Below are 17,806 nucleotides of genomic sequence, written 5' to 3'. Positions count from 1 at the left end.
TAAATACAATAAATAAATACAATCTTTAAGAGCCTTGGTCTGTAGGGGCTTGTGAAGTGGATTCTTTGCGCCTGCCCCTACCTGTGAAGGTGCCAATATGGTTTGAACTGCTCAATCATCACACTGCTCTTACCAGTGGCCCTTTCCCTGCGTTGACACAGTTACCAAGGTTCATAACTATCTTTTTTTGTCTGAGAAGAAGAAAAAGTATTCTAAACTCTAGTTCATATATATATATATATGAACTCCTGAAGGATGAAAGATAATAATGTGAACAGTAAACTTACAAAGTTAATAAAAGAAAATATCATATAATGTCCTTGTAAACTTAGGGCAGGGAAAACTTTCTTTTGAAAAGACCCCCAAAGTACAAAACATGTAGATTGGACTACATCAAAATTAAGGATTTGGGTTAGATAAAAAACTTTCTAGTTAAAATTAACAAGTGATAGATGGGGAGTAGATATTTGCAACGTTAAAAAAAAAAGGATAAAATTTCTCCCAAATCACAAAGAAAAACACGAGAAACCCAATTCTTACAATGGCAACAGATGTACACAGACAATTCACAGAATGGAAAGCTCTGAGCTGTCACGCATAGGCCGAGGTGCTTGCCCACGCTAGTGAGCAGAGAAGACAAACCGAGAAAAGCAAGCCTGATGCAACCTTACACACGTAAGATGCGCGAAACCCAAAGAGTTAGATGATCCCAAATTTGGGGGGTGATGGAGATCCAAGGAAAGTCTGGGCCCCGCCCCCGGTCACGTGCTCCCAAATGGCACGCGTTCCCGGTGGGCAGTGCGCGCCCCTCCACCCACACGTGGACCACCGGTGTGTCTCCCTGCCTGGAGCCGGAGCCCCGCCGAGTCCTCCACCTCACGTCACAGCCTCGCCCTCTGGACGCCGAGAGGGAAAATACTCTCCTTGCGCCCTCGCTGCCTTGGAGGGTCCCCTGCGCTCATCGGGAACATGAGTGGTCGCGCCCGCGTGAGGGCCAGAGGCATGGCTCGCAGCCCCAGCGCCGCGGAAGCGGGGCGCACCTCGGCTCCGCCATCGCCATCGCCATCGCCATCGCCATCGCCATCGCCATGGGTGTGTAGGACGCGTGGCCGACATGGCCTCACTCTCTCCTCCTCTGTGGCCTTCACGCACACCGCCTTCCTCTGCTTTTACCTCTTCCCCTCTGCTGGGAAGTAGGGTATCTTCCCGCTCGACTTGGGGTCTTTCCAGGGTTTCTCACATTTTTCCCTTCTGGGGGGCTCCTCCGAGTAGGATAGTCACGTAGATATTTTGGCAGGGGAAGAGTACTGAAGATTGGAGGCCAGGGCGCCGTTCCCTTCTGCCGAGTGTTTAATGACTTGACTCGGTTTTAAGCCCCCTGGTAAAAACTGTTGTACCATTGTAGGGCATATGATCCAATATTTGTCTCGCTGATTCATACACACACATAAGTGATCTCAAACACAGGTGTGGTTTAGATTCAACTGCTCTTTCTTGACCAACCACGGTGGGTAGGGCTTCGGGCTAGACTTAGGCAACTAGATTAAACTGGCCGGCAAATCAGCGACTTTTGAGTGATGTTACTCTTACCTATCAGTATTGGGCGCAGTCTCTTAGACCAAAGGGGCTCAAGTGAGTAGGCTGTGGTCATTGTGCCTTTACTTTCATGACATTGTTTTCTCTTGACTTCATGCATTTTTAGCAGGCCAACATATGCTTCTTGAGCAGAGAGAAGTAGCTAGTGTGAAAAGAGGAAATATTAATGGTTCGCCTGGCCTATTTTGTGAGCTAATTTGGGACCCATTTATTCAGGAGAGTCATCACCTGAGCTAGTGGTCCAGGTCCTCTGAGCTCAATTTATTTACTTGCTACAAGCGTGTTCACACTGGAGGCCCTGCGTTGGGGGGCGGTGGAAGCATGAGGTCTGTGTTCATCTCTACCGTCTTCCCTCTGATGAGCTCCCTAGGTGTGAGAATCACAGCTCCGCCTCTTTACACTTCAGGTGTAACAGCCGTATCTGGCTCACAGTCACAATTCAAGTTTGATAAATGGGGAAAGCTATCTCTGGTCCTGATCCTTCTTTTTCTAGAATGGGCAGTCTCTTCTCATCATCTCTTAAACATTTTACCTCTTAACAGTAGCTCATGGTAGTCTGATGACTTAGGACATGATACACTTCTTACTTTGTGACAACCTTTTGGTTTATGACTTAACATCTTAAATCTAACCAAGTTTCCCCTCCCGCCATTTTAGCCTCCTTCTGTTGATATTGGCGACAATGAAGCATCCTCTACTGGTGGCTTCGTGGGAACAAGCAGGATGTCCCAGAAATGTAAGTGCAGCTCAGTCTGCTCATTCTGTTCCATTCCACCTGAATGGAACGGGAGTGACTGCTAAGCTTTACAAGCAGCAGGGTCACTTCTCGAGGGTCCCATTTACCTCTTCTCGGGGGATCCCTTGTGTGTTAGGTTTCTCTGGGACTCCCAAGCACAGTCTGCCACTGAACTTCCTGATACTGCTTGGCAGATGGGCATCCACAGGCACCAGGAATCCAGTCTTCTGATTTCCTCTGTTCAGTAAATAATTTTGAAAAATGTTCAGAAATTCTCTATGACGTAAAAGTGTCGGTGCCACTCCCCCACAGGGATGGTAGAAACCTGGCACCCCAGCCTCCATGCTCTCTTCTTTTTTTCCCCACCATCTGATGGTGGCTCTCTTCAGGGCAAATCTGGACTCAGGATATTTGTCCACATGCTACTGCAAGTAGCCACTCTCACCGTGTGGGTCGGCGTGCCCTGCACCCTGGTTTGCTAGGGCTGCCATGACAACGTATCATACACTGGGTGGCTTAAACAATAGAAGTGTGGTGCTTCATAATTCTGAAGGCTGGAAGTCCCAGATCAAGGTGCCCACAGAGTTGGTTTCTCCTCAGGCCCTTCTCCAGGGATTGTAGATGGCTGTTTTCTCCTGTGTCTTCACATGGTCTCCCCTCTGTATTTGTCTGTGACTCATTTCTTTTTGTGAGGACGCAAGTCATATTGCATTAAGGCTCATGCTAATGACATCATTTTAGCTTAATTACCTTATTAAAGACCCCATCTCCAAATACAGTCACATTCGGAGATATCAGGGGTTAGATTGTCAACATATGAATTTTGGGGGACACATAGTTCACCCAATAACCAGTGCTGAAACCTGTTAGCCCTCTCCCTTGCTCGGACTGTGCAGTTCAGTGATGTAAGCTCTAAGCACTTAGGTTCTCCCAGACTCTGCGGATCATCAGTCCCTCCACCATTGTCTCCTTGGCTCTCTTATTCTCCACCAGGGTTTTTCTAGCTCTCCTCAAGTACCCTCTGTGATCTGAGCTCACGGAAGTGCATGTGGTCCCTCAGCACACCTGCTCTGAGAGGCCGTGCCTCAGGTCCAGCACTACTGCCATCATCTGCATACCAGTCCAGCCTCTCTTGGGACTTTCTGTCCATGTCTGCTGCACATTCTCTGACTAGCAAGGGTTGGAGATTGAATTTTTGTTTATTTTTAGGATTTGTAGTAAAATACACATAATGTAAAATCTTGCATTTTAACCATTTTCCGTGGCATATTCCATTGACATTAAGAACATTCACATCGTTGTGCAACCATCACCATCATCATCTCTAGGACTTTTTTATCTTACAAAACTGAAACTCTGTACTCATTAAACGATAATTCCCCATTTCCTCCTCCCTCTAACCCCTGGCAGCTACCATCTATTTTTTTTTAAAGATTTTATTTATTTGAGAGAGAGTGAGAGAGAGCATGAGCAGGGGGAAGGGACAGGAGAGGGAGAAGCAGACTCCCCACTGATCAGGGAGCCCCACGTGGAGCTTGATCCCAGGACCCTGAGATCATGACCTGAGCTGAAGGCAGATGCTTAACTGACTGAGCCACCCAGACAGACAGATGCCCCCCTGACAACTACCATCTTATGATAGATTGCTTTTTTATAAACCACCTAACATCTTTTGAAACCAAGAGCAGTGAATGATATGGATAATCTAGAAAGAATAATTTTTAAACATTTTCTTAAATTAAATAAATGTTGTGATTTTCTTGGGAGACCCAGACTCCACTGAAAGGGTATGAGCAGCAGTTTTGAGCAAGTGATGGTGTCATTTGGGGTAGCTGCTGTGCTTGTATCAAAGGACAGAGGTCAAGTCAGAGTCCTAGAGATTGGTCATACCATTACTTCATAGTAATATTACTATTAGCTTTGTAGTAATATTCTGGACTTTCTTATTTTCACCTTATCTTCAAAGTGCCAAAGTTGTATCTAAAACACCAACATCTCTGTACTTGTTTAAACAGGAAAAGGTTCATTTGGAAACAGATTTTACTTTCAGATTTGTCAGAACCTAAAGGTAAGTCACGTGCACCAAGGGGAAATGCTGGCTTTCATTTTCAAAGGAATGATCTAGCATAAAAACTGATAGCAGTGTTTTGGGCAGTTCTCTTCTCGTGATTGAGAGAGGTAAGAGATTCAGCCCCAATCTGTGAAGAAGTTGGTGTGGACAGTCTTAGTCTGTGAATCTTCAGGGTGTTATGCAAGAGCTGAAGGAGGGAGAGCCACCCTCCCTACATGAGTGTGGAGCAGGGCATAAGGGATAGGGCTTTTCCTCTTTCACCAAGAGGAGAATCAGACTAGCCCTGAATGTTATGAGGTAGAATTAACTCATGGTTTGTTATTTCTAACAAAAAGTACCATGCTTCCTTTACAATTTTCAGCTTTTAGGCTGGAGACTTCTGTATACTCATGATTATTTTCAGCAGTGTGGGCCAGTTTTAATTAAAGCCACAAAAATCTGAGCTTTGGTTAGAGATGCAGTTTTGATAGTAGTTGTAAACAGTATCACTAGAATGAAACATGAGATGTTATGGCATTCTCTTCACATTTTAGGTGAAGATAGTTTATCTTCTGGTAATGCCAGATGCACTTTCATTGAAAGAGGTGGGAAAATCAGACGGGACTTCATGGATCTGGCTGTCTGTACCAGAGAGAAATTGGCCCACGTGAGAGATTGCAAAAGAGGTACCTAGTTACTTACTTTTTTAATGTTATCAAATCTTGTTTAAGGAATTTTAATTTCTAGATCTGAAATAAACAAGTTTATATATGACTTAAAAGATATTTATTGAACATCTGTTATGTTCAAGGCATTATGTCGACACTAGTTGTTTTAGCCTCAATTCTCTCCTTTATTAGTAGAAGTAAAAATATTTCCCCCAAACATGTCATTTGTTGAAAATATTTTCTCCTTACACTTGGGGTAGGTGTTGAAAGAGATGCTCTGTTTCTTTTCCAACACTTTTCCTATATGGAAAATAATAACGTCTCTGGACTTCAGCGGTGAAAAGAAAGGTAGAGCCTATATTTGGAATTTTTAACCCAGTTTCCAGGGTCAGCCCTGCAATTGTACCCAGAATTATGGGCATATACGTTTTCAGGAAGGTAGGTCTGTTATTTTCATTAGATTCTTGAAAGGCTTTGTAACACTCTCCCAAAAGTCGAGAAAGACTCCGTGATGCAGGTCCATTTTCTTCAAACTTTTTACAACCATGCAAAAAAGGAATAGATGCATTGTAATCTAGAATACACACACTAACACAAAAAATTGAAACAAAGTTTCATGAAGCAGTGCTTGCTGTTACTATGTGCAAGGCACTCTGGTCCATTCTAGTCATTTCATAAAATGTGTTGGGTCATTTCATATATTTTCTTAACTTCGGCACTAATCGGTCATGATTACAGTGTGCAAACCTTGGTGTTGCTGATTTCCAAGGGTCTTGCCAGCTCTGACATTCTAAGATGACTCCCCTTTGTCCATGAATATGAGCTGCTAAAATATTTTGCCTTTTCCCAGGATACAGGAGAACAAAAGAAATCTTTTCTTTAACTAAAATGATGCAAGAATTCCTTGCTCCTAACAGATGTCTAGCATACGTAGAAACTGAGGAAATACTAATGCACACGTGATGCTCTTTTTCTTTCTTACCACCTTGGGGGCTCTTGTTTCCACTTCCTTCATGAAAGGAAGGAAAATAGTGTCCATTTATTAGAATTCTTTTCTGTAAGACAAACCCTGGCTGATTCCCTACAAGGAGAAGTCAGAAGTACCTCCTTTGTGCCCTCCTAGATTCTAGCCTAGAGGGAGCTTACACCATCTCGAGCACTGAACAGCCATATCGAGGCCATCTCTGAATTTGTCTGGTAGACTTTGAAGAGGTGAATAAAAAATTCTGTAGGGGATGGAATTTTGGGGCCGGACATGGCCTCCCCGTGTCTGCAGAAAACAAGCTCAGAGGCCTTGTCTGTTTTCACAGATGAAAGATGTGTAATTTCTTTCTTTCTCCATGTTCTCCCCTCAATCTGTGAGAGCCTTCCATTTTCTCTGATTGAACTATTTCAGAATTTTCAGAAGTATGGTTAACTTTTGATTGTCTGGATTTCCAGGGGGTTGGGGGTTGTGCTCATGGGAAGAACTGGACAGTGTCTTTATAATCTAAGAGCAGCATAATTTCAGAGGTGCATTTGAAAATATTACTTGAGCCATTTTGAATTGTACAAACTCAGAACTGGAAGGCAGGCTTTAGAAGGAGTCCTATGGTAGTTGAATTCTGATGCTTCTCTTCTCCCAAGGTAAAGAATGTCAGTGTCTTCTCTTATGTTCTCATGAGGTCTGCTTTACACAGGATCACATGATCCCTTTTTAATTCCTGCATGTGTGTTTGTAGGATTCCATAAGGTCATCAGGCTATTGGTTATTAGAGCTTGTCTTGTGTCAGTGAACAAGAATGCTTGCTTTACAGCAACAGCTACGCGTAGGCAAATAAAAGTTTTAAATGATGTGATTAGTATTAACCAGGTGTGATTTTATTTTGGTAAAAAAAATGTTTCTTATTTGTCTTCTCAGGCTCCAGTGGAGTACCAGTGAAACTGGTCACAAATCTCTTTAGGTTAGACTTGCCCCAGGACTGGCAGCTATACCAATATCATGTGGCATACGTCCCAGATTTAGAATCTAGAAGGCTGAGAATTGCTTTGCTCTATAGTCACAGGGAACTTTCCAACAAAGCAAAAGCATTTGATGGCGTCATCCTTTTTCTCTCACAAAAACTGGAACAAAAGGTACAGTATGGTTAATTTTTATATCTGCACACACATGCATATGCTTATACTCCTCCGTGTGTATTTAAGAGGTTAGCTGATTGTCATAAGAGTTGGAATGAATGTCTCACTCACTTCTTCACTCCTTCCTGTTCCCATGCCTGAGAGCAAAAAAACTTCCTACTTGAGACCTGATCAGTAATTGATTTCTTAATTAAGAAGCTGATGATGTGGCATTTTAAAAATAAGAGCTATAATACAAACATTGCTTTTTCAACTACTAAGTCTTGTTTTTTAGGCAAAGTGTCCTTGAAATAGGCATCCTTTTTAAACTTTTTCCCCAAATAGGCAAGACTTTAAGAAACACCATTTAGCCTATGGCTTCAGAGCCTGAAATTTGCTCCTTTTTTGTTCCTCTGCAGTTGTACCTGTGTGCCTAACTAACTTTATACCAATCTCTGATTCAGAACCTGCCATTGTTTCATCATATGAAATATGAGTTATTGATATCAGTCCTAAGGATATTATTTAATGGTGTGATCACTGAATATGGCAGTTACATGATTCATATTCTTTTATCCATGTTTTTATACCTTCAACATTTTTGGTCCTAAAATAAAGATACTGTTATTGATGCTTTTAGCATATGCTTTGTTCTAAGGCAGTATTAAATTACTACAAGGAAAAAAGAACCAGTTTCTTTATAAAAAATTAAAATAGAGTGTTGAATTAAAACTTTATGTTTCTATCCCTGAGAAAGCTTAATCCTTTAGTTCAACATTTTGGACAGGATGGTACCAAGGCATAAATTTACATTTCTGGACTCCACATAAATCTCTGTGAATTTCCTCAAGAAATGCATTTCTGAGCGCTCTTGGGGCCTTTATCTTTTTATGAGAGCCTGAGGTTTATAGGAGCTGCGTGTGTGATTATTTTCTCGGATATGGAATTTAAAAATTATACCATACGCTTAAATTTAGGGTCTTGGAAAATGTGGATCTATAGATTTAGAAACATTTTAACTCATCACAAGTCCTTATTGATCCTTCACTATTTGGTCCTGTGACCAGACATCGATAGTGTGCTGAGATGGTGCCCCTCCCACTTAAATGCTCTATTGCAGGTGTACTATGATCATTAAAGACCCTCTTGTTCTTGTAGATACATCTTTAGTAACAGTAAATTAAATATGTAGTATTATACACCCCCTTGAGTGGTCTAGCTTACTTCCTTTGTGCCTAATCAAAATGGAGAAACTTTACAGATGCTCAGAATAAGCATATTATTGATTTGTCATTCAAAATAAGCGTGTAGTATGCACCTCAGGGATGGAATCTAACGAAGAGGCAGGTGAGTCAAGAGTAAAGAGATTGTAAAAACCCAGTTGCATGATGGGGACGCCTGGGTGGCTCAGTCGGTTAAGCTCTGCCTTTGGCTCAGGTCATAATCCCGGAGTGCCAGGATTGAGCCCTGCATCGGGCTCCCTGCTCAGCAGAGAGCCTGCTTCTCTGCATGTTCTCTCTTTCTCTCTCAAATAAATAAATAAATAAATCATAAAAAAAAAAAACAACCAAAAAACTAGTGAGACAAATCAGGCCTGTTGACTTTATTTCCCAGATCCAGGTGATAACTAGGTTTGGACAAAAGAGTGTCGTCTTATACCTTATTGACATATGGTCTGCTACCGAGTGACAGTGAGATAGAAATAGTGAAAAGAAATAGTGTCCCAACAAACATGTTATTACGCTCACCTTTTTATTCTGGGCTTAATACTGACTCAGGCTGAATCCGGCACTCCCATCCACACTGCATGCTTTGTAGGACCCTTATTTTTGTTGAGAACGCCCCTCCACTAAAGCATTCATCACAGCCCCCCGAAGTACAGTTCTAGAAGTCCTAGTCTGTGGCTTCCCAGCCTTCCACTGTCTGGCAGACCCCGTCTGCGTATCTGTGGCCATGACCTGGGCTGCTCTCATGGATTACATCTAGTTGCCACGCCCACGCATTCATTCTGCCCTCACACAGGGCCTGCTGTGTGACCGCCAGGGTGCTGCCATCATAGAGGGGACAAGGACAAATAAAACAAGGCTCTTGGCACAACATTTCAACTCACTATTAAAGTTATTTACGACTAAATACGGTGCAGGGTTATTTACAAATGAATACAGTACAAGATGACATTTCTCGAGTACCTACTCTGACCCGCTCTTTATATGCGTGATCTCACTTAATCTTCTCATCCCCCCTGGAGCCTTAGAGGTGAAGTATCTTGCCCGACGTCTTCATGCAGAGCTTGAGGAAAGGAAAGATCCTGCCCAGCAGAATACTTCAGTGGGAGCCAATACTGGCTCCTTGGGTAGGATTGGGTCAATGAAGGCGATGATGGGGGTAGGAGGGATTCCTAGACCAGAGGACGGGAAGGAGCAAAGGGACACTGATAGAAGGCGAGGGGCATGTTTTAGAAACTTCTGATTGTTCAGGTTTAGCCAGTAGGAATGAAGTTGTGGCTCCAAAGGTAGGGAGACTCTTAAATGTCCTGCTGGGGAATAGGGACCATCCTCCAAGGAGCACCGAAGCCTCTGAGAGAGTGCTTCCCGGAGAGCTGTGTTAGATTGCAGTTGCTCTGATCATACCCTACTGAATGGTTGACAGGAGAAAATGGAAGGATTAATTAAGCATCACTGTTATCATCTGGGCAGGCTGTCAGAAGGGCTTGAACCGCGGGACAAAGCGCGCAATTTATCTAACCTTCCTGGGGGCGTGTGCTGTGGATAAGGATGAGATCAAGGAATGATCCCATTTCATCTTCACAACGCTGCTGCGACTTACGGGAGGCTTCATCCCGTTGTAGAGACGGGGAATGGTCTGATGGAATTGAAGTGGCTTGCTCTGTATCACACAGGCTGCCAGAGACAGAGGACCAGGGTTTGTCCAATCCCCAGTCATGTCCTCTTAAGCCCTGTGGTAAACAACTGGAACAGTGGAAGTAGATGAAAGATATGGATGGTGTAGAAGTGCTAAGACTTGCCAACCAAAGGACAGTGAGGTAGCTGGTGGGTGGAGAAGTGAAAGCACACTGACACTAGCAGCCTGGGACTGGAGGCGTGGGGGGGTGGGTGGGCAGGAACAGACACAGGAACCCAAGAGGAGCTGGTGGCTGGTAGGGGTGGTGCGGGGAGCACTGAAGAGTTTGCTTAGGTGGCTGTGAGGAACGCAATTCCTGGATGGCAGCTGCCACCTGCACGCCAAGCCCTCAGCCAGATGTCCTTTGTTGTCTAAAGCTTTCGTTCTGGAATCCCTACAGCAGTGTGAAAGCATCTCCCCTCTTTCACCTGCTAGACTTCTCCCAGATGTTGATGAGCTCTTCCTACAGTTATCCATCTCTGATTTCTCACAATTTGAATAAGAAATCACCTTCGTGAAATATTTCATCCCCTGTGGAAGGGCCTATTTCTATTTCCATGCAATGTGCCATTCCTGCCCTACTATTTTGTTTCAGCCTGAAAGTGATTAAAATTTTACTTTAACTACAGAAAGTAGGGATAAAATACGTAAATACTTGTTAATGAACTGGCCTCTTCTGATTCCTTGCCCTTCTGAAAAATCCTTGGTCATTGATTTTTATTTCTGGTTTGATCACTCTTTTATTCCAAAAGCCTGTACCAAGTCCTGTCTGGTCTAACAAGCTTCAAATTTTGTTGGGCAGCTGGTATAGAAACCTATTCAAACATTCATTCTATTGTTAGAACGTTGTTCCAGATTATAAGAAACATACGTATTTCTCTAGACCTTTCAAAAATTCATAAAACAGATTCCCTGTTTTAATGTCTGATGATTTCTCCCCACTTTCCTCATGTTTACTTTCCCTTTTGCAAATCCCTTCTCTTTACCTTCTTCCTCTCTCCTCTGCTTTTCTGTTTTTTAAAAAAGATTTATTTGTTTATTTGACAGAGGGAGAGATTGTGCCCCTGTGTGCAAGTGAGGGGAGGGGCAGAGGGAGAGGGAGAGAGACTCCTCAGACAGACTCCCCACTGAGCGTGGAGTCCTACTCGGGACTCCATCCCAAGACCCTGAGATCATGACTTGAGTCAAAATCAAGAGTCAGATGCTTAACCAACTGAGCCACCTGGGCACCACTCTGCTTTTCTGTTTATGAATAAACGTTTGAGAGGCTGTCCTCTGGAATCCAGGACCCCAGGAGGGGCTGGACAGTCTACTAACAGGCTTCTGGGTGTCCATGAACCCCCTGAAAATGGGCACATCATTGTGGTATATACGTATGTGAAGTTTTCTTGGGACAGTGCCTATAACTTTCATCAGACTCTCAAAGTAATTTGTGACCTGCACCCCCTCTTCAGCTAAATTAGGTCAAGAAACACTTTGTCTTTGGATCAAGTCTCTGTACCCTAGTCTGATTTTGATTCTTCATTAAGAAGTTGGACTGGAGAGGGGTGCCTGGGTGGCTCAGTCGGTTGAGCGTCTGCCTTGGGCTGAGGTCCTGATCCTGGAGTGGTGGGATAGAGCCCTGGGTCAGCAGGGAGCCTGCTTCTCCCTCTGCCTCTGTCTCTCCCCCAGGCTTGTGCGCGCGCGCGCTCTCTCTCTTGCTCACTCTCTGTATCTCTCAAATTTTAAAAGAAGAAAGTTAGGAGAGAGATGTGTTGCTTTTCTAGGATTAGCAAGATAGGAAAACCCCCTAAGTGTAATGTGATTAGATCATCGCATACTAACACTTGCAGTTCTGTTCTGTTAATGCATAGTAAATTGTGATGGCTGTATCATCTCTAATTCTTCACACTCGAGGATAATCTCGAGTGCATATTAAGTACATCTTTTCCCAGGTCACGGAACTGTCAGGTGAAACTCCGAGAGGCGAGACTGTCAAGATCACTGTCACTCTGACAAGGGAGCTGCCGGCCAGTTCCCCCGTGTGCACCCAGGTCTTCAATATCATCTTCAGAAAGTGAGGTGCCTCCCATGGCTCTTTAGTGGAGGCTAGCGATGCCGTTCAGTACAGGGCCTGGGTGTGACGAGTTGAGGCCATCTTGGGGGCCATGTGCCAGCAGCAGTGCCATTTCCCCATGCTTTCACAGAGTTGTGCAATGATGGGCCCCGCAGTCCGTCACAGCCTCTCACTGGCTCCCACCTCATCATCCAGTGCTCTCTGAGTTGGGACGAAGAACTCAAGGGTTGTGGTGTCTCAGTGGTGCTGGGGTGGGTTGGGGTGGGGTAGAGGGGGGGGCGGAGCTGCCTTTCTTTCTCTTCTTTTTCTGCACCCTCTCCCACCCTCCGACCCCGACTGGAAAATCAGGTATGTCCGGGTCAGTCAGCTGAAAGATTTGTTATTCTCCTAGCATCACCAGCTGCTCTCTCCTCCTGCCCCCACCCCAGCCCCCTGCCACGTGGACCCCTGGGGCAGAAGGAAGGTTGGGACTACATTGCCCTGTGTCCTTCAAACTGATGGGAGGATCCCTTGCCTCAGTGTCATCTCGGGGGCTGTTGGGTGGAACTCCACAAAATGCAGATTTACTCGCCCCTCACCGGACCTAGTAAAGAGAAGTTCAGGAGTGGGGCCTGAAATCTGCATTTTTAGCACACTTGCCAGATGACACGTGGGAACACAGAGGCTTGTAAACCAGTATTTTCCACAGTACCGGTGTGGACCAGCAAGAAGAAATGTTCAAAAACCTTCGGTGCCAGCCCTTTGCTTAATAACAGCCTCTGGTCAGGAGGAGGACAGAGGAGTGTGGGTCTTGCTGGGTAGGACACATAAAAGGTATCCACCCCTACCCCCAGATATGTTATTTCTTAATTCTAGTCAGACGTCTTGCTGAGCAGCTGTAGATCGTAGTCAATATGATCAGACGTGGAGGCTGAGGCTTAGTGGCTCCTGCGGTGGCCACGTATGTTTCCTGACTTGAAACGCTCGCACTTCCCCCACGCAGCGGGCAGCCTCAGGTCGGTGGTGCGTCCAGCTACACAGGGCCAGGATTAGCTGCTGAAGAGGCGGCCGTGCTATGTGGGGAGCTTGAGTAGTCTCATTAGAAACAGCGTCCCCATCTCAGAACAGGGAAGAGGCCAGAAGAACCTTCACACTTGGCTTGCCTCACCCCATCCATGCTAACCAGAATGTCACAGCCACAGTCCTATTGTTACCCTTATGTATCATCGCAGCTGATTGCAAACAGACAAAAATAATTTCAGTTGTATCGTTCTCAAATAGGAAGAAGTTATAGTTCTTATATATACACTCATCTGTATATTTAGCATCTAAACCCTCCAGTGCCAGAAGAATGAGAGTTCTACAGTTTTGACATATTTTTATCATATGTTAGCATGGGGACAAACTTAGAATTATACTGTTATTAACTGATGTTGACCAAAGATTTAAAAAAAAATGTATATTTGCAGGATCTTAAAAAAGTTGGCCATGTACCAAATCGGACGGAACTTCTATAAGCCTTCTGAGCCAGTGGAAATTCCCCGGCACAAGTAGGTTTATTTGTATTTTCTGTTACTCTGAAATTGTTATAATGTGAGGAACATAATTTACGATGCAACATTATAGCACTATGCCTCCTACGAGAGACTCTGTGTTATGAAAAGTAATGGATTTTTTTAATTTTCAAGTTTTTTATTGAATGGAAAACGTCAGTGTGAAGCTAGCAGCCTGTTTTCTTCTATTAGTGTGCTAGTTCATTACCATACATCCTAGAAGGAATTCAGAAACTGCCTTTTCTGTGTGTGACAAGTAATAATGAAAGCAGAGTAAGTGGGATAATGTCATACCCACATAGTTGAAACTCTGTTTTCTTGCTGACAGGAAGTTAGCACAGCCAGGATGGGTGATGTTAGGTAAGCAGAGGCCAGACAAACAAGTCAGCTAAACTGAACTGCAATTTCCACTTTGACTGGGAAGTAGATGCTTCAGGGAAAGTCATCAGCTGTGTCTAGAACAGGTTGTTAGCTCCCCAAAATATGTGGTCAAGCTAAAGACAGAGAGGCAACTGGTAACCCAAAGACAGATATGTAAACAAAAGAAGGAGCGCATAAAAGATAGAAAATGAGGGGGCGGGCTGTGTAGCCTTCTGCCAGGTAGGGGGAAAATGGTGGGGTTTGCATATGGTAAGTCAGTGTGTCGCAGTGGGCTGTTGAAGCATCCTGTCCATCCTCGTCCCTCATCCCCCAGCGTCGATGAGAAATTCTTGTGAGCTGGAGTTGGTGCCAGCAAATAGGCTTGTCCTAAAGGCTGGCTCAGTATCACTGTGAATGAAGTCCACAAAATAAACAGAAACAATTAAAAAAAAATATTTGCCCTTTCTTTCGTGTCATTTCCGTAAGTTTTCCTTATTCAGGACTCCAGTCCGTGACAGCCCTAAACGTGGAGAGGAGCTGTAGCCTCTGCGACAGTTTCCCTGTTTGTACAGATCACTTAGATGATTTCTCGCTCTCATGAAGTCTCTACACTGTCTATACCGTTGAGTGTGCGTGCTTTTCCGAACGTAGAGGTTTTCATGCTGGGACAGCTCACTGTATAAACGTATCAATCCTACCACTGTGATTCTCCACCAAGGGCAGTTTTGCCCCCCAGGGCACGTTTGGCAATGTCTGTGAGTATTTTTGTTTGTCACAGCTCGGAGGCTGCTACTGGCGTCTAGGAGGTAGAGGCCAGGGGTGCTGCCGGACATCCTACAAGGCACAGGATAGCTCCTAACAGAACAATCTGGTCCAAAATGTCCTTAGTGCCAAGGCGGAGACATGCTGCTCTGTGGGAATGTGTTTATCATAAATATATGTTTAAAGACACTCCAGCTAGAAATAACTAAAGTTTTAATCAGCAACTGGAAGAAATCAGACTAAAGAAAAATTGTTTCATAAAATCTAAAAAACTGAAATGTAAAATCAGCACTTAAAAATGATGATTGTTTTATGATATGACATTTATAATATTTATTTTTAAATATTTATTGACTTGAAGGTTGTCCCTTTGGCCTGGGTTTGCTATTTCTGTGTCACAGTTTGAAAGCAGTCTCCTATTTACTGCTGATGTGAGTTATAAGATACTCCGGAATGAGACTGTTCTAGAATTCATGACTAGTATCCACCAAGAGACTGATATATCCTGCTTTACCCAGACGTGTGAAAAACAGCTGCTTGGGCTCATTGTCCTAACAAGGTAAAAGCCTGCATTTAAAAAACTTTTCCCTAGGGAATGAATTCTTTATGCTCTTTGGGAACAGGAAGAGCATCAGGGTGTGGTCCTGAGCTCAGATCTGATCAGTTTGCTCACCTCCTTAGACTTAGCCATTCTCTGCTGACTGCAGTTCAGACTTCCTAGAGTGGCCTTTGGGGACGCTCCACCATCTGACACGGTCCTGCATTATCTCTTGCTGCACCCCTCCCCCACCCCCAGTAGTTTGCACTTTGCTGCTTTGGTGCCTCTGCCTGGATTTTCCACCCCGAATTTTGACTTTTAAATTTCTACTTGGCAAAATCCAGTTCAAACCTTAGGGGTTTCCTGAAGCCTTCTCCTGTCCACTCAGTTGGAATTACTCAGTTCCTTCCTCTGTGCTGTTCTGGTAGCAGCATTGCTCACAGCCACCTCTCTATAGCCATTTTCTTCTGTTTTATTACATCACAGGAGAGCACATTAGGTCCAAGGCTCCTCTCATCTGTGAGAGTGTGAGAACTTTAAGACTGAGACGTTTCCAGTCCTTATATATAATTTGCCTGCAGTGCACATTGAACTGAATTCAACACAAATTGGGTTACTTCCTGAGTGACCAGAAAGCTCACGGCGTACTGCTGTTCGTCCACAGATTGTTGCTAGCCTTCTCCTAATCTGCTTTGGAATTTCCACTTAAAGTTGTGTTTCTGGGTTATACAGCAGGGAGGTGGGACTGGTTGAATTCCGTCCTACACTGGATGAGAAGGCCACCCTCTTATCCTCTTGTCCTGGTCATCATGAATTAGCATATCACACTGTTCCAAAGTAACCTTGCAAAGTACCCAGAGCCCAGGAGAAACCTGAGAAGGTTTCCATCCCAAGGCTGGGGCTGCATGTGAGGGTACTGCAGGCCACACAGTGCTGCAGGGAAGATGGGGCTTCGAACGATTTTATCCAGCTGACTTTGCAGTTTCGCGAAGGACCAGCCCTAGATGGGAGATTAAATGGGATACTCAGATTGCATGATTGGTCAGCCTTCTTTGGGTGCTTTTCATTCATTCATTCATTTTTTTTTTAAGATTTATTTATTCATTTGAGAGAGAAAGAGCCAGGGGAGTGGGGGCGGGCAGAGGGAAATGGAGAGAGAGAATCCCCAAGCTGACTCTCCACTGAGCACAGAGCCTGATGTGGGGCTTGATCCCAGGACCCTGAGATCATGACCTGAGCTGAAATCAAGAGGTGGACACCTAACCGACTGCACCACCCAGGCGCCCCTTGTTTGGGTGCTTTTTATCAGAAAAGCTATCTGAGAGCCGAAAAACTCTGAATGACACCACAAGCTGATGGGAAAGTTTTGAGCAGTGCTTCAGCCTTTGAACATATAAGAATAATTTATGTGAAGTTAGAGAGTCTCACAGAGAGAAATATTGTAGTCTAATGACTTTCTCACCAGTTTTGTTGGATTGTGGAGGTTTTCTTATATACTTAAGAGTTAATCAGTGCTCTTCTCAGGTAAAAGTTGATCATTAAAAAAAATGACTATTCTTGTATTACTATTGTAATTTCTAAAATTCTGGAGTCTAGTACTTTGAATTATAACTGTAGTGAAATAGCCACTTTGTTTTGTATGATGTGGGAAAAATGTTTAAAGATTCCTTCCACTTCCCAGATACAATAACAAAACCTATCGCATTGATGACATTGACTGGTGGGTGAGGCCCACGCATACGTTTCAGAAGCGGGACGGCACTGAGATCACCTACGTGGATTACTATAAACAGGTTGGACTTTTTTACTTTACTCTCATCTCCCTTCCTCTTAGCTTAGAGAAGTCTCCCTGCTCCTTTCCAAATTGGACAAGTCCCCCAAACTGTCAGGCTGAGTCTGTTTCTGACACCATTCTTCGGCTGTCCCTTCCCCTCCGCCCCCACCTTCCCTGGCTTGGCTCAGACCCTCATCCGGTCTCCCGTTGTCCTTCTTTCTGTAGTCTGAGGAATTTCCCTTCAAAGCATATCTGAAAATGTCACTTCCCTGCTTAAAATATTTCTGCAGCTGTCTAGCGCTTTAGAAGCTGGATCTGAGCTCCCGGGCAGAGCCCCGCTATGATCTGGCCAGTCCCTGCCTCCAGAGCCTCCTCTCTTACCCCTTTGGTTTCCTGTGCATGCTCTGCTGTGCCTACAGTTTGTGGTTCCTTTGGTCAGTTACTCCCCTGTGCATTCTCGTTCATGCTACTTCCTCTTCCTGGGCACCCCTTCACAGCCAGCCAATCACTGACCACCTTACATCCTTGCCTCAGCTGTCAACTCTTAGGGGAGCCCCACGGCGCTCTCCCCAGGGGCCCCTTCCTGCATCTGGCGGCATCACATCATCACGGGCAGGATGTGAATGGTCTCATTTCCCTCCTGAACTTGGAACCTTTACTTCCGGATACCCAGGGCTAGCACAGTGCCTTGCACGTAGCAGGTACTCAAACATTTGCTGATGGGATCTCCTACTGC

The 17,806-nt window shown here is 44.5% G+C and overlaps 1 protein-coding gene across 3 annotated transcripts in view; it reads left to right on the top strand.

Moving 5' to 3' along the window:
• The first annotated feature begins 969 nt into the window (after positions 1-969).
• Positions 970-17,806, top strand: part of PIWIL4 (piwi like RNA-mediated gene silencing 4) — a 42,958-nt gene continuing 26,121 nt past the window's right edge. Inside the window, exons 1-9 of one of the 3 annotated variants that reach the window (XM_045790850.2) lie at positions 970-1,049; positions 1,375-1,381; positions 2,254-2,338; positions 4,943-5,068; positions 6,951-7,165; positions 11,983-12,104; positions 13,553-13,633; positions 15,120-15,317; positions 16,978-17,089. In XM_045790850.2, the coding sequence (XP_045646806.2) occupies positions 970-1,049; positions 1,375-1,381; positions 2,254-2,338; positions 4,943-5,068; positions 6,951-7,165; positions 11,983-12,104; positions 13,553-13,633; positions 15,120-15,317; positions 16,978-17,089 (1,026 nt within the window). Of the gene's footprint in view, positions 1,061-1,374; positions 1,382-2,252; positions 2,339-4,936; positions 5,069-6,950; positions 7,166-11,982; positions 12,105-13,552; positions 13,634-15,119; positions 15,318-16,977; positions 17,090-17,806 lie in introns of all 3 variants that reach the window. The other 2 variants (XM_087868552.1, XM_087868551.1) reach the window with 2 other exon arrangements.

Source organism: Ursus americanus, chromosome 16, assembly GCF_024610735.1.
Source record: "Ursus americanus isolate L20-20 chromosome 16, mUrsAme1.1.p, whole genome shotgun sequence".
NCBI lineage: Eukaryota > Metazoa > Chordata > Mammalia > Carnivora > Ursidae > Ursus > Ursus americanus.
This window is presented reverse-complemented; position numbering and strand designations above follow the sequence as displayed.